The sequence below is a fragment of the Gadus macrocephalus genome, chromosome 2 (assembly GCF_031168955.1).
Source record: "Gadus macrocephalus chromosome 2, ASM3116895v1".
Taxonomy (NCBI): domain Eukaryota; kingdom Metazoa; phylum Chordata; class Actinopteri; order Gadiformes; family Gadidae; genus Gadus; species Gadus macrocephalus.
The window spans coordinates 12,813,934-12,829,315 of NC_082383.1; the positions used below are offsets into that span (position 1 = coordinate 12,813,934).

At 44.4% G+C, this 15,382-nt stretch overlaps 1 protein-coding gene across 2 annotated transcripts; it reads right to left on the bottom strand.

Moving 5' to 3' along the window:
- Window positions 1–638: 638 nt before the first annotated feature.
- Window positions 639–14,185, bottom strand: srebf1 (sterol regulatory element binding transcription factor 1). 2 transcript variants are annotated; one of them, XM_060041694.1, is made up of 16 exons: window positions 13,826–14,185; window positions 11,367–12,014; window positions 9,541–9,722; window positions 9,124–9,264; window positions 8,507–8,725; window positions 8,112–8,226; window positions 7,813–7,967; window positions 7,107–7,323; window positions 6,191–6,375; window positions 5,496–5,757; window positions 4,925–5,091; window positions 3,178–3,346; window positions 2,676–2,784; window positions 2,420–2,529; window positions 1,252–1,388; window positions 639–822 (listed from the first exon to the last, which is right to left on the bottom strand). In XM_060041694.1, the coding sequence occupies exons 1-15, from the start codon at window positions 13,929–13,931 to the stop codon at window positions 1,252–1,254; spliced, it is 2,922 nt and encodes a 973-aa protein (XP_059897677.1). In that variant the 5' UTR covers window positions 13,932–14,185; the 3' UTR covers window positions 639–822. The 2 variants fall into 2 exon arrangements, with proteins under 2 accessions (XP_059897677.1, XP_059897670.1); XM_060041687.1 differs by having other exon boundaries at window positions 639–825; window positions 1,256–1,388; window positions 13,826–14,184.
- Window positions 14,186–15,382: the final 1,197 nt, after the last annotated feature.

The window sequence follows — 15,382 nt, forward strand, 5'->3', positions numbered from 1 at the left end:
GGGGGGGTCTGAAAGGGGAAGAGCCAGGCAGGCAGGTCTAACTAGAGCATAAGAGCAATAGACTAAACAACTGTCTTTCAGTCAATGGAACGGTGTGGAAGCAGGCCTGCATTAACTCCTCCCACCGTCTCCCAATGAATACGCCGGGCCTCGTTGCCTTCCCTCACACTCTGGGTACTTTATCGTTGTTTAAGGACCATTGCCAAGCAACGTTTAGGTGTCGAGGGTGCGAGTGGCCTGGTTCTGTGTTGCGCTGCAGACACATTGCACCCGGCAGAAACACATGCAATGCAACTACAATGCACCACAGCCCCGTCCGTGCGAACACACACATGTATAAAAAATAGATCATACAAAGGGGACCTATTTTTTTTTTATTAACGACTTGTTCCAACTTGCACACGTCACTCGTGTTTGCGTTTGATTTGTAAGGGTAAGCCGGCTTGTGCGCGCATTCATCTTTTATTTTCGTGTTTTAGTGTCACTGTAATTGTCCCCCTACAGGAATAATACAAACTGACCTATTGGCTTTTACCGACAAGCACATCTGCCACGTGTGTGTGTGTGTGTGTGTGTGTGTGTGTGTGTGTGTGTGTGTGTGTGGTGTGTGTGTGTGTGTGTGTGTGTGTGTGTGTGTGTGTGTGTGTGTGTGAGACGTACCTTGTCGAGGCTGGAGCTGTGGCAGTGGGGTCCCAGGTTAAGGCTGTCGCGCAGCAGGGCGCTGGCCTTGTCGGCATGGCTCAGACTCAGCAGACAGTTCTCTGGCCTGGACAGCAGCGCCCGCACCGCCCGGAACGTGTTCAGAGACGCCTGGGCAACAGACTCCTGAACGGGGGGGGCGAGAGACACACGAGGGACAGAGAGAGAGAGAGAGAGAGAGAGAGAGAGAGAGAGAGAGAGAGAGAGAGAGAGAGAGAGAGAGAGAGAGAGAGAGAGAGAGAGAGAGAGAGAGAGAGAGAGAGGAGAGAGAGAGAGAGAGAGAGAGAGAGAGAGAGAGAGAGAGAGAGAGAGAGAGAGAGAAAGGCTTAAGAGGCGGCATCTGAATCTGTGTGTGTTTGTGCGCCAGTCTCAGCGAACGCCTCCATCTGGGCTTTTGCATGCACACAGAAATGCATGTTTTTACATTTTGGGTTGGAGTGCCTGTGTAAGCCTATCAATTTAACAAGGATTTATGACCGGTGCTCTTTCGTCGTGGCAGTTTTCAGCCTGTGTTTTTAGTGTCGCCCTTCCCCATGTTTGAGGTCCTCCTACTTACTCGGCGGTCTGGAGGCTGCGGGGCAGATGTTCCACAGCTGGATACAGCCGCTCTGCTGCCGCATCGTCCCCTTGGAGCCAGTTGATGATCACCACGGCAACCGAGGACCACCACTTGGAGTGCGGGTCGCAGCCTGGTGGGAGAGGAGGACGAGGCAATAAGTCATCACACTTGTGTCTGCGTGTGTCTGTGTGTGTCTCCTGCACTCCAAATCATCCATCACTGTCACAAAATGCCACGGGAACACAGACATTTTGAGGACTCATGAACATGATCGGGTACCTCCATTTGACTAGTCTCTCTTGCTCTCGCTCTACCAAATTGACAGCACTGAAGATGGATGTCAGCAATCTGCCGGACTCTCCCTCAACTCCTCCCTCTCCCCTGACAGGGCTAGGCCGGAGGACCGGCCCTAATGGGACAAGGCAAAATGGCGGGGGGATACAGGGCGATGGTCGTCCCAGCTGTGATCAAGTTACTCAATCATCTGAGGAAACGGACCTTACTTCACCGCGCCCCTCCCTGATATCCTGTGATCACATCGAGGAAGCCAGCTGACTCATGGAGGAGGAAGGGGCGGGGCGTCGGGAGGTTGGTGATGCAAGAAAATAAGCCCCAACCCACACAATCATTTCGGAGAAAATAAGATGGGAGTGCTGCTACGTAATAAAAAAGGGACTGAGGGTAGCAAAGAGGTCACTATGTCACAGGGCAGGGCCGATTTTGCGATGGCTGGTAATGGCTTATCACACTCACACCTTTAAATGTTGCAGTTGATCAAGCAAGCATCAGATTTTAGCTGAACACATTACTATTACCCATCAGTTAGGAAAATAAAGAAAGCTCAAAATCTAAGCTCACGGTGGTACCGTGGAATTGGAAGAAACCCGCAGAAATATGCTCGTCTCCAAACGTACATCATGGAGTGCTTGATAACCAAACAAAGCAAACTAAGTTCCTCAACCAAGGTTAAAACAAATGTAACCCTAAAAGGGAATCCCCATAGGAAAGGGGCAGTACTTGAAGGTGTTGATGACATCTAGAAACTAACTCAACTAATGATGAGGGAGTCAACAGATGTGGGTACGTTGCAGATCCATTGATCTCTAAAGTCTTGAGGGAGAAGCCCCCCCCCCACCCCCTTCCACACCCCCAAGTACCTACCGGTGACCGTGGCCATGTTGGAGCCAATGGCGAAGGACTGGGTGGTGGCGCCAGCGGCATCCGAGGCGCTGGTCAACAGCTGAAGATACTCCAACGCATCGGCATATTCCCTAAAAAATAAAAAATAAAAAACACACACACAGACACACACAATTATAATACATTACATTTTTATATTATAATGTATGGGCGCCATTCTAAACAGGGAATAGGTCTGTGTGCTAGGAGAGCTGGTGTGTGCGTGTGTGTCCCCTACCCCTCTCCCTGGATCTGGTTCTTCTCCCCGTGTGGCTGGGCCACGCAGTACAGAGCTTTCTCCAGCAGATGCTCCCGAAAGGCCTGGGTTACCTGCGCCAGGGGGTCCACTGTATCCACACAATAAGAACAGACAGAGCTATAATCCCAAAGAGATAAATGGAGATCATACCACAGTGAATTGTTATATCACCATGATGTACCTTTGTAAAATATTTTCATTTTCAGTCATTTCATTTATTCTCATTTGAAATATTTTTACTTGCATTTCTTATACATTTACATGGTCAGTTGTTTAATATATTCACATTTGTAGCAAGTTAACATTCTTAATAATTTCAATTATGAATGAATGCAATGCTGACATTATTATCTTCATCTAATGCATCACTGAACAATCGATCCATGAATGCATGCATTGCCACCTCAACTAACCAGCTATTTAAAACCCAAAATATATCTCTTGATCCGAGTGTGCGTGTGCCCGTCCCATGCCCACTGACCGGTGTTGCCGGCCTGGCTGTAGATGCTCTCCTTTGGGGTGCTGCGCACGGCCCAGTCCCCGTCCACAAAGAAGCGGTGTCCCAGCGGGTGACAGAGCCACTGCATGGCGGGGGGCACGCTGCCACTGGCCGACAGACACGCCTGCCGTGCGCTGCTCAGGAACACACGCTGAGGGTGGGGGAGGACAGGAGGTTGAATGATCGGGGTTGTTCATGTTGCACTTTATGTCATTTTAGGATATTTATCCGTAAAACATAAAAAAAGTGTTGGATCCCAAATATTGTAAAATATCAAGAGTGTTAAATATAGGTCAGAGGGCTGGGTATCGCCACTGATTTCCCGAAGCGATTTGATTCAGATTCACAAGGTTGAGATGCGATTCAATTTCTGATTCGATTCAAAATCGTTTGGTCTGCAATACCAATTTTAATTCGATATGTAATTGATTCTCATAGAACTAATGGTGTTAATTGTACAAGGAACCCTCTAACCTGTATAATGACCGTTTTGTGTCTGTACAGACGTCAAGTAAGTAGTTGAACAAGGAATGTAATGAAAGGACATGACAAAATCGGAACACATCTGAGCCGCCCCCTGGGATAGAGAGAGAACCTTGAATAGGTTAACAAATCCCATATAGTAACCATGCGTTGATAACTTCAGTGTATAAACAACCTCAAATTTTAACCAGGCAGCCAGTGTAAATAAATAGGGTGAGAGCCACTTGTCAGCCTAAATTTAGTGTGGGCGTGCAAAACTTTAATTGTTGTGGATGTACCAGACATTGGAGAACCCAACACCGTTGTCTATGGGTTCAAAATATCATCCGGCGGAGCACACAGCTTCTGGCTGTGATATTATATATGATATAGATATTATCGAGCTCTGCGATTCCGAACGGCAACAATCACTTTCTCCTCCGTGTTCCAGTTCAATCTGGACTTTAGAGATTGCACGCTGATGGGCTGTCATGACTAAGCAGTAGTAGAACAGAGTAGAATCACGCAGAATCCACATGAACCAGGTCGTTCACGCCACGGCATTAATCAATTCATGTCTTTGCACTGACTTTGTATATATTCCCACTGCACTTTTTTCGTGTGAACGCACTTAAAAAATAGATCATATGGGATCATACCAGTTAAAAACAGTATTTATCCACAGGCCATCAGGCTGCTGAATGACTCTCTTAAACACTGAGGACACCCTGTATTTGCACTATATTCAATACTGTGAACTGCATTTAATTTTTTAACTGTGAGCTTCATTTGCAGTATGTACTTATCTACTAATAATATTCAATATACAATGTATACATTCAAAAACTTCTATATTTCAATGTCTTTCAGGGCCTTCTGCTGTACGCGAACATTGCACATGCAGATATTGTTTGCAGTTTAGTTTATTTATCCACTTTATTTTAAGTATATTTTGCGTGAAGGGAACTTGCAAATTAAGAATTTCATTGCCCAGTGCAAACTATGTTTTCATTGTGTATATGACAATAAACGATCTTGTATCTTGTATCATACAAATTAAGATGGATTTTAATCAGAAACTCGTTTATTTGAACCCAGCCATATCAGTAAACCTCACTCCCTTTCCCAATTCAGGAGTAATGCAACACAGTTTAGAATGACACGAGAATAGAATTGAGAATGATGTTTCACGCATGGTAAATCCATGTTAAGCCAGACGTGCGAGCGTTGGACTGTGAGGGGACCCAGGGCCCAGGAGGGGACCTACCGAGGTGAAGTGGAGGAACCGGGGCAAGGAGGCTTTGACCCTCAGGGCTGCAGAGACGTACACCTCGGCCAAGGTCACCACAGGCAGGCACGACCCGGCGCACTCCGCCAGGTTCACCGCACTCAGGGCCTTGTGGATGGCTGACAGGTGGCTGCCGTTCAGCTTACCTGCACACACACACACACACACACACACACACACACACACACACACTTAAATACACTAGTCCACAGACAATTCTGGGGGTCTATGATCTGGTCCACATGAGACTGAAATAACTGATTAATCTAAAGTAAGGACTTCTGCTTATGACTCCAAAAGGGTCATTACGGTAAAATCTTCATCAGCCATGCACAACATTATGAGGTAATTTACAATACAATGAACCTAATTGGCTAATGACAGGCCGACATAAACTAACTAAAGCCCCCCCTCCCCCAAAAGAGTCTTGTATTAGTATTCCAATCACAGCATTATGAAAGCATTATGCCTTAGTCTAGCCATGTCCTACTAAAACCACGGCAGAGATTGGGAAGGGGAAGCAGTTTTCCCCAGGGCATGGCGAGCGTACCAGTCATGTGCAGCTGATGGAGGCGGTGGTAGACCAGCGCGGCGTCCCGGCTGCTCTTGCGTGCGTCCTCCTGCAGGGGGCGGTCGGAGCGCAGGCCCCCAGCCTTGGCAGCCAACCACCGGCCCACCCAGATGCGCTGGAGGCAGAGGCGAAGCAGGGCCCACAGGGACGCACAGGCTAGGTCCAGCTGGGAGGTGGGCAGGGGGCGGCCCAGGGCCTTCAGGCAGGTCCACAGGTTCTGACTGGCCTGGGCGAAGTCTCCCTGGAGATCGAACGAGAGAAAGAGACCAGAGGACGATCAGGTTACGAAGTCAGTGTTTATTTATGTTGCATTTTTTAATCACAAACACGCTACAGACGTCAAGGGTTGAGTTTAAAGGGGGCAAATGATACAGAGTAGGAAACCAAGGAATTGAACTTGTAATGTCATGTGGAATGTCAGGCAGTAAGCCTACCTTAATGTTTTCATGTATAGCTGACAAATCCATATCAAGATCATATCAATATATATCTATATATTAATATCAGTTACAGACAGGTCCTAGGCCTGCCTCAATTCCACAACTTCCAAGTGATAAAGTCGACCAATATATCAATGACTAGCTAATATCTAATGACTGGCTAGCTTTTGTTACCTTATTGAATGTATTTCCCCTCCATTTCCCCTAAAATACATTTTAAGAAAAGATCCCCACCCGAGCCAGGTCCAGATCAGCTTGCTTGCGGTGTCTCCAGAACAGGACGGAGGAGCCAGAGTGGGGTCTGGTGACGGGCTCACCGTACACCAGCAGTCTGACCAGGACCACCGCCACTAGCACACCGTTTAACAACCACACCAGCAGCGTCGGCAGCATCCAGTCCATCACACCCCAAGAAGCAGCTAGGGAGCAAAACAAACACTGCAACTTTAATAAAGTCATGTGCCATCAACTTGTTCTCCATGTGGACACACACACACACACACACACACACACACACACACACACACACACACACACACACACACACACACACACACACACACACACACACACACACACACACACACACACACACACACACACACGGTTAAGGCGTTTAGGCTAACACTAACCCTTTTTTTGTGGGGTTAGGGGATGGATTTTTCTTCCCACCTTATTAATAGTATCCAATATATCAGTTGTTGCCAAGTAAAATGTTGTTAGGTCTGTACATTGATGAGACCCAAACTTGCACCACATTCCTTGGTAGTACTAGTTCGCTCATGTTAAAAACATGAGGCTGTGTATATACAGGTCCAACCTGGGACCCAACATACACTTATTTGAATTGTTACACATCCAAACTTGCAGTTGTGTTGCATTAGAGTGTAGAAGTTCACGTAAATGTTGAAGATAACTCCTGAACTCGCTCAGAATCGTACTTTGCAGAACCCTATTTTCGTTACGTTTCGGTCAAACCGACAAAAATCATATTTACACATTAAATAAAATACACAATAAAATGTCTACAGCGTATGAGTCTAATCTCTTGGCAGCTACCCGATCTCAGTTGACCCCAGGTGGACGGCCTGACGGGGGGCCACAGCCCTACAACCTCTCTCTGGTTTCTTCCCAGGCGTCGGTAGCCTACCTGTCAGCCCAAGCATGTTCCTCCCGGTGCTGTGGGGAGAGGCATCGCCGTTGTCCCCAACACCATCGCCAGCTCCGGTCGAGCCACAGAGCAACGCTGCCAGGGGGTTGAGGGAGAGGAAGAGGAAGGTGAAGGCACACAGAGCCATGCGAGAGCGGTCCAGCATGCCTCCCACCCCGCCGCCCGCAGAAGAGGCGTCCAGGGCACCGTTGAGGGGCTGAAGAGAGAGGAGAGAGAGATAAGGTTACGACAGACCAGGGGTGCAATCTATGGTTACACTCATTGACAGTTTAATACGTTTTTTTGATTAAAATCGAATGTTTAGTATACCAGAGACAAGGTCATGTTGTAAATAAAATGTCTATAATGCAGGCATATCAAAACGAGAGATGGTAACATTTCTGAAGCTTTGAGTAGAACTTGTATGGCATCTTTATTTAGTAAATGAGGTAAAAACATGAAAATGTCATGACAATAAAAGTAGATCTATTTATATAAAAGTACCGGTAGTTGTTTCAGAACTACAACAATGTGGTAGCGTGGATGCTATAAAATCTAAAATGTCTTCAGACCCTCTATAACCAATTGATGATGATGAACACAAATCGTGAGTCAACTAAACCCAAGATGTAAGCCCCCACCACCGATGAGACATGACTGCACCCTGTTACGTTCAGAGACCCTGGTTGTGTAAAGGGTGATGTACCTTGGTTTCCTCCCCCATCGGGCTTTCAGGTTCAGAATCACTGCTACAGTGGGAGAAGGAGGTGGGAGACCCCACGTCTGAGGCTGGAGGGGTGGGCAGCTCGCTTTTCACCTCGGGGCCATCCACTTCCATGGCAACAATGTCTTTAAGAGACTCTGAAGGAATGGATAAAGGATTTAAAAAAAAAATGTTTGATTAATACCAGTTGAATGATTCGTAAAAGAAGATTTATCATTAATGATCATTTGCAGCCATCACAAAAGGTGAAGAAATGACAAGGAAGAAAGGTTTAGACTTACTGTTTTTCTGGGCGGCCATTTTGAGAGAAATGTTTTCCTGTTTGAGCTTCTGGTTAGTTTGCTGTATGTAGCGAATATATTCTATCGCTTTTTTGAGTACAGCAGACTTGTTGAGCTGCATTGGAACGGGTAAAAAGTACGCAAATCAGTCAGATAGAGTTCAAAGTGTCAAAGTGGTTCCCCACGGTGTACAACACCAGAAACATCCGATGTCTGTCTGATCGAGTCGAGTCAAACAACTTAATTGTTAGATCTTAGGCCCTCGGGTGCTCACGACTCGCACACAAAAGAGTCTTACATCTCGTTAGACCGAGAAAAAACCCAAACCATTTTTTTCTGTTAACAGATGCATGTTAACAAAAGTGCAGTTTGAATCCCACTCCAGTAAACCGTACCTTGGCCTCAGTCCCGGCCACCAGGTCCTTCAGCTCTAGGATCTTGTCATTGATGGAGGAGCGGTAGCGCTTCTCGATGGCGTTGTGCGCCGTGCGCTTCTCCCCCTTGTGCGGCAGGCCCATGGGCTTGCTGTTGATGGTGATGCGGTTGATGGGCAGCTTCTCGCCATCCATCATGATGGGCATCGTAGTCAGAATGGTGCCCCCGCTCATCAGGGCCTGCCGGGGGAAAGAAGTGTCAGGTCAGCCTCTCCGTCTCATATGATCATTAAAAAATAAAGATCTTATATTATCAATGCAACAGGAAGGACTGCTGTTGCGGGCTGCTTCTAATGTAATGTAAGTGTAGGATTCAATGCGTAGAACATTGGGAAAAAACACAACATTTTAGACTAAAGGCACCGTAATATATGCAGGCTAAATTGTTCCCATTGCATGTCTCTGTGATTATAAATATTAGTATACTCCTATTGCTGATTGAACAGGAACCTAGCCCGATCCCATGTATCTCATTTAGTTATTGATCAAAGCGTCTGCTTGGTTGAATGGAACACACAGTGACTCGACTAGACGAGCAGGGCAGCACGTTACGGTGCGGTGTGATGTGCTGGCCTCACCTGGAGCGAGGTGCTCTGCACGGTGGCGGAGGTGGTGCCCAGGGAGGTGGGCGAGGACACGGTGGTGACGATGCAGGGGTCATGCTTCAGTGTGGTCAGCAGCAGAGACTCTGCCTTAATGAACTGGGGCTGCAGCAGCACCTGGGGTCCGGATCACGCACATTCATTCACCATGTAGTCCTCGAGCAGATGCTTGTATTTTATTTAAGCTATTTTAATCTAAGGCTACGTCTTTATTTTTTGCAGCCTTGGCTGTAACATAATGTTGTATTTGGGCAAAACATTGGACAAATGTACTCAACAATCATGTAAAAATACAGAAATATTATGTATATTGTTGGCAGTATCAATCCCTAGTGACATTTATGGTGCAATAGTATTCAATAAAAAAACACACACACAAACGCAAAGACTCACACTCACAGGAACCTGCTGTACATGGGGTGCGATGGCCTGGACCGTGGTGCTCCCCGAAGTGCTCAAGAGAGAGGAGGTTGTGGTCAGCCCGTGGATGGAAGTTTGGATGGTCATCGGTTGGACCATAGCATTTGAGGATGACGGGGTCTGCACCGACTGGCTGACCCCTGCCTGAGTCACCGCTATGAATAAGAACAATACTGTGCAATAAGAAAATGCATAGGAACAAGCCATAACAATAAGCAGTATTCATGAAGGTAAGAAATATAATTATCTGCTACAATTCATTATATGGAATTAACCTGTGCTCTAGCCATTTCGCCCATAATTATACCAAAAGGAAAAGTGACTTCATACAAGGGGCCTTTTAAAAGCACATTACTATATTTGGATTACAATCCAATTTTATTAGTAGTCCTCTTAAGTAGCTGGACCATTCCAATAGTCTGAATGCCATAAATTCCGACAGCATGGTAATAATGGTATTAGGATGGGTCATATACGGACAACAGTGTTTACTTGGTCAGCTATTCATCTCTTATCAGCCAGGCAGGTTAATGTGTAACACTAACCTACAAAACCCATGTGGTTGACCTCAAGTGAGACACAAGTTCTAGCATTCCACCAGAGTAGTAAGGTCAACGTATTTATGGTCACTAATAAGTGCGTTTAAAAACTATTTTTAGGCATGTGGGTCCATCACACACTAGGACATCTCTGTGACCCTAAGGCCGTATCTGGCTATCTGTGATAAAGAGTCTAGACCAGATTAGAACCAAGCCAGGCCTTTAGAAGAGGTCCTAATTGTGTTGATTTAGATGGTGTTTGAGGTTAATGGTTGGTTTCTTTAAATCCATGTCAGCCTATCCTATGCTGATTCTATCCTCCAAATCCTTTGTATAGAGCGTAGGGCTGGGCGATTAATCAAAATTTTGATCGTGATTTCGATTTTAGCGTCAAACGATCACAAAATTAACATAATCGAGTTTTAGAATATTATTATTTATTTTTTATAAATGTTTTATAGAAAGGGCAGAACAGCTGGATATATATCTGTTAATCATTTTGGATTGGAACATTTTCTTTTTGACCATTTTGTGTATTTTTCAAGGTGAAATTTCAAAGATCTCAGTTACAAAGTTTTTTTGGGAGACATGCTGAAAAAATACAAACTTAAACACAAAATTAATCGTTTCAATAATCTTGATTTCAATTGACCAAAATAATCGTGATTATGATATTTCCCATAATCGAGCAGACCTAATAGAGCGTTATGTTTTGTCTCATGTATTCCTGAATATGCACCTTTTAGCAATTACTGAATGCCTGATATTGGAATAGGAAACTTCCTTTAAATAAACTGGTGTATCCAACTATTTATAGTTAGCCTACCAGCAAATATGGTAGAATTGTATCTTCTAGTTAAAAAAAAAAAGGTTTGAGATCATGCTTGGGTCCTATAGAAAACCGACGGTGTGTTGTTGCAGGTCCAATATTATGGCTTTGAAGCATTTTAATAGGAACAGCTGCTGTGTCTGTTGCACCAACACACTTTTTTGTTTTACCCTAATCCCTGTATTCTGGTATTATCCAAGTTCACGAAAATTCTCCCCAACACATTATGGTTCCAGTTGCATCTCTCACTTGTGTTTAAGCTAAACATTAAAAAAAAGATCCCATTCCAAATAGATTATAATGAAACATGCAAAGGGATCCATTTTATTAGGATTAAAAAATAATAAGAAAGGAATGTAGCTCCACATTGAATAACCCAGATACCAAAAGGAAGAACATTTTATTTGACATGTGGGAAAAAAATGCCTTACTTATATAGCCGTTCTGGTTGCTGTAGGAGATTCGGGCCTGAGGGGACAGAGCCTGGGCTTGTATTAGAGGCTGCACCTGGGACGGGGACTGCTTCTGCAGGGATGTTGGCGAATTAAACAGGGCTTGGGGCGTCAAGCTCAATGATGGGCTCTGTTTCAGAGTGCCAATCGGCGAAGAAAGCGACAACGCCACAGGACTTAAAGCGGGTTGGGGCTGCTCCACTTTGGGCTGCATGGGCCCCTGAGCCTGCTGCGGGGAGGTGGGCGGCGGCGGCTGCTGCTGCTGCTGCTGCTGCTGCTGCTGCCTGTGGCTGGAGCTGGTCACCTGGGCTAGCGGAGACTGCTGGAAGGTGTGTGGCTGGAAGGCCTTGTCGGGACTGGAGGTGCTACGGGTGATGGGAGGCCCCAGCAGGGCGTCCAGGTGTGGGCTGCTGCTCAGGATGGAGGACGACGAAGACGATGAGGAGGAGGAGGTGGGAGAGGAGGAGAGCTGGAGGCTGGCGGTGGAAGTGGTCGGAGGCGGTGGTGCTAGAGCCACAGATGGGGTGAGGAGAGGGAGGTCCTGTATGCCGGGAGGACCAGAGTAGGGAGGGGTGTCGAACAACCCAGGGAACTCCATGTCCTGGTTGTTGATAAGCTGCAGCATGTCTAAGGGAAGAGATACAACGCAACATGCCTTTTATTCAGCCTCTAAGGAAATGTACAGCACATTATCGCATTATTAGAGACACCATCAAACTACCTATTCTATTTATTTGCAAATGTCAACATTTTTAACAAGAAACAGATGGGGCACACACCTCACAGACCATATGACAATGTCCATAATGCCATAATCCTCCATAACTTTATCACAAGCTAGAGATTCATATGGCAACTTGCTGAGACGCAGGCCAATACTATCATTGAAAAGTTGAAGTTGAACTGTGTAGAGTAATAGTGGATGCATGTTTATTGATATTCTTTGTAAAATGGATATTAAAAGGGGGAGAGGGGCTCTCTCAGTGTCAGTATGAAATACAATAAAATAAACAAAGAAATATAAAATAAGTTACGTTGGATGATGCAGTTTAAATTTGAACGCATTTTATTGTAACATTGATTATTATGATGATTATTATGATGATTATTGTGAAATAAATCACCCATCTCTGAATGTAGTACAACTGGATAATTACTACGTATTATATTCATGGTAAACGTGAGTGTATACGCCAAGGTGTTGCAAAGGCCTGCATTGTGACATTTAAAATGAAACAGATCTCGAAAACATGAAATAGCTAGGACCTCACTTTAAAAGGTTTGGCCATTAGAAATGATCAGACCACTAGTCTACACACAGCATCTTTAATTCTGTAGTTTTTGACTCAATTACAACCAAAATAATAATCCTTACAAAAACAATAGGGATCCAACCTGTTGGCTTGGACCCCTAATAAGAACTGTATCCCTCTGTAGCAATAAGAGATAAATGGCATTTAAAGAGAGCCTCGCACACAGATGTATAATAAGAACGGCGTCGTGCATAGAGAAACACGGCAGCCTGGATTTGGAAACCCAATGTTTTGTATGAGGTGATCGCGTCTAGCCAATCACAGCACGCCTTGGAGACTCACTATGCGGGCCAGCCCCCAAGACAGGGAAAAGAGCGAGCGCTTGTCTGTTGGGGGTTACTATCGAGCACGTAGACGCGGGTTACTCTCGGTCACATTTCGGGAGAAGAAAGTCTGACAGGTGCTGCAAGCACGATGGGGTGCATGTGTTTGTATTCGTGCGTGCAGGTATGCACTCAACCGTGAAAATGTTACACTTTAGAATCAATCACGCTAAGAGCTGCATGCATACTATTAAAATACCGTGGTTAATAATAGCCTTTAACTATTAAAAAGCAACTAAAAGTTTTGAAATTTGATTAAATGATATGCAACAATTCCAGGGATTTTGATTACTAATCCCATTCATAAAGCCCCTATGTGTAAAGCACTGGTTATGTCGGTCAACTGGGGTGGTGTGAACCGGATAAGGGGGAATGAACCAGGGTAACCTTTCTCTGGCGATACTTGGGGGCGGGTTCACAATGCAGACACAATCATATAGCCCCTTGCTCGCTAGCATTGGCTAACAGCCATACCAGGGGCATGAGAATACCCTATAATGCTAACGTTACCACAGCGACAGACAAGCAACAAGCGATAGTAGTAATGTATTACGTATTTTAACAGCAGATGACTCAAAGTGTTGGCGGTAAATAGCTAGCCTTAGCTCAAAATTGGGATGAGCACAGACAGCTCGAAAAAGTTACCCCATGAAAAGAAAGCAACAGTCTAAAATCTGAACTGTTAATTCTTTTTTTTTTTTACTGTAAACAAACGAAATCGTACACTTCGGGATACGAAGAGCAAGACAATAAGAGCTAGTGGTGTACATAATATAGCCAGCCGTAAGTGACATATTCTTACCATCGATGTCATTTAGAAGGGCTGTGTCGATGTCGCTTGGGTCGTTTAGCGACAGCGTTGCATCCAAGTTATCCAGTGAAGGATCTTCAAAAGCCAAGCTATTCATTTTTAAAACCTCGATGTATTCCAAGTACACGTGAAATAAACACTAGCTAGATAAACACAAACCACAGCATTTCAAACTCCAACAGTCGCTGCATTAGCAAGAGTGCCACGAACAAAGTGGACTTAAACAGGCGAAAAGGAAACTCCAACTTTTTTATTGATCTTTATAGTAACCATGTCCACCATGAATCGGAACTGGACAAGCCCAACTTAACTGTGTGGTTATTGAGAAACTATCGTGCGTATGAGGCTAGCCACCTGACACACATTGAGTGGCAGTCCCTCTGGCCAATCACTCCCCTCTGCCTTTTTTGTGTTGACGTTGGTAAACCTTGGGAATTTTGTATCAATGCAGTTTCCCAAGGTAAAAATAATATAGTATTTAGTAATAATAACTAGAAATCTCGATATATATATATATATATATATATATATATATATTCTGAAAGATCATTTATGTTGCCAACCCATTTGTAAAAATGCATTACAGAATGTACCAAATCTCAATAATTATCCAATATTAAGTTACAATTCAATAATAATAATAATAATAATAATCTTTACTTAGACAGCGCTTTTCGAAACAGATAGAAAAGCGCTGTAAATTATCGAATTATTATTATACTTTTACAGGCATCTTGTTTGCGTCGGATTCGACTCAAACAGCCAATCAAAAACAGATAGGGGTGGGTTATTTGTCAGTTAAGTTTGCTTGACTCTACGTTTTAGCTCCTCCTGTAGAACCAGAGAAATCAACCAATCGCCAGCACTGAAACCGAGTGGGGTGATCAGACGTCACTCCTCTCGCTTCAGCCATTACATCATGTATTTCGCCCAGTCCACAAGCGCCAAACAAAACGCAGTGGTGGTCAAAGAAATAGGTATGTTTGAAAGATGAAGAAGGTCAAAGGTAAAGTCCATAAAAGATGGCAGACCATTTCAATTAAATCCTATGAACTAGACCGTTCGCTACAAACACTATCATGTAGGCCTATTGCATCAATATATTTTTTTCAACTGTTTGAAAAAAAATGACTGTAAAATAATGACCAATAAGCAATGAAGGTTGAGGTCACATGTTGCTAGTGTTTTTATTGGGCAGGTAACATATGTGCGCGTGCATTGGGTATTTTTTTTTTTTTTTAAATCTGAACCATATATGATGGCAGCAGACAGCAAAGCTCAGTCATTGGAACACTCCAATGACAGAGTACACCAGAAAACTTGTCACAATTGAGTTTGAATTTGACATTTTTTGCCATATAAATGGACATTCCGTATAGGCAGAATTTTGACAAACATATTACAACTTAAACCATAAAAAGGGAAATATGAATATGAAAGTTGTCAGAACAAAGGTACACGTTTAATCTTATTAGACATGGTTTTAAAATAATATCCTTGAAGATAGTGTCATAGTGTCATGAAGAGGAGACAACGTTTTTGCAAAAT

Excerpts from the sequence above, each read along its gene's own strand:
- srebf1 (XM_060041687.1), bottom strand. The coding sequence starts at position 13,931 with ATGAATAGCTTGGCTTTTGAAGATCCTTCACTGGATAACTTGGATGCA. Across the intron at positions 9,265-9,540 it reads TACAGCAGGTTCCTGTGAGT|GTGCTGCTGCAGCCCCAGTT; the intron begins GTGAGTCTTTGC and ends TCCGGACCCCAG. Across the intron at positions 8,726-9,123 it reads TGCAGAGCACCTCGCTCCAG|GCCCTGATGAGCGGGGGCAC; the intron begins GTGAGGCCAGCA and ends TTCCCCCGGCAG.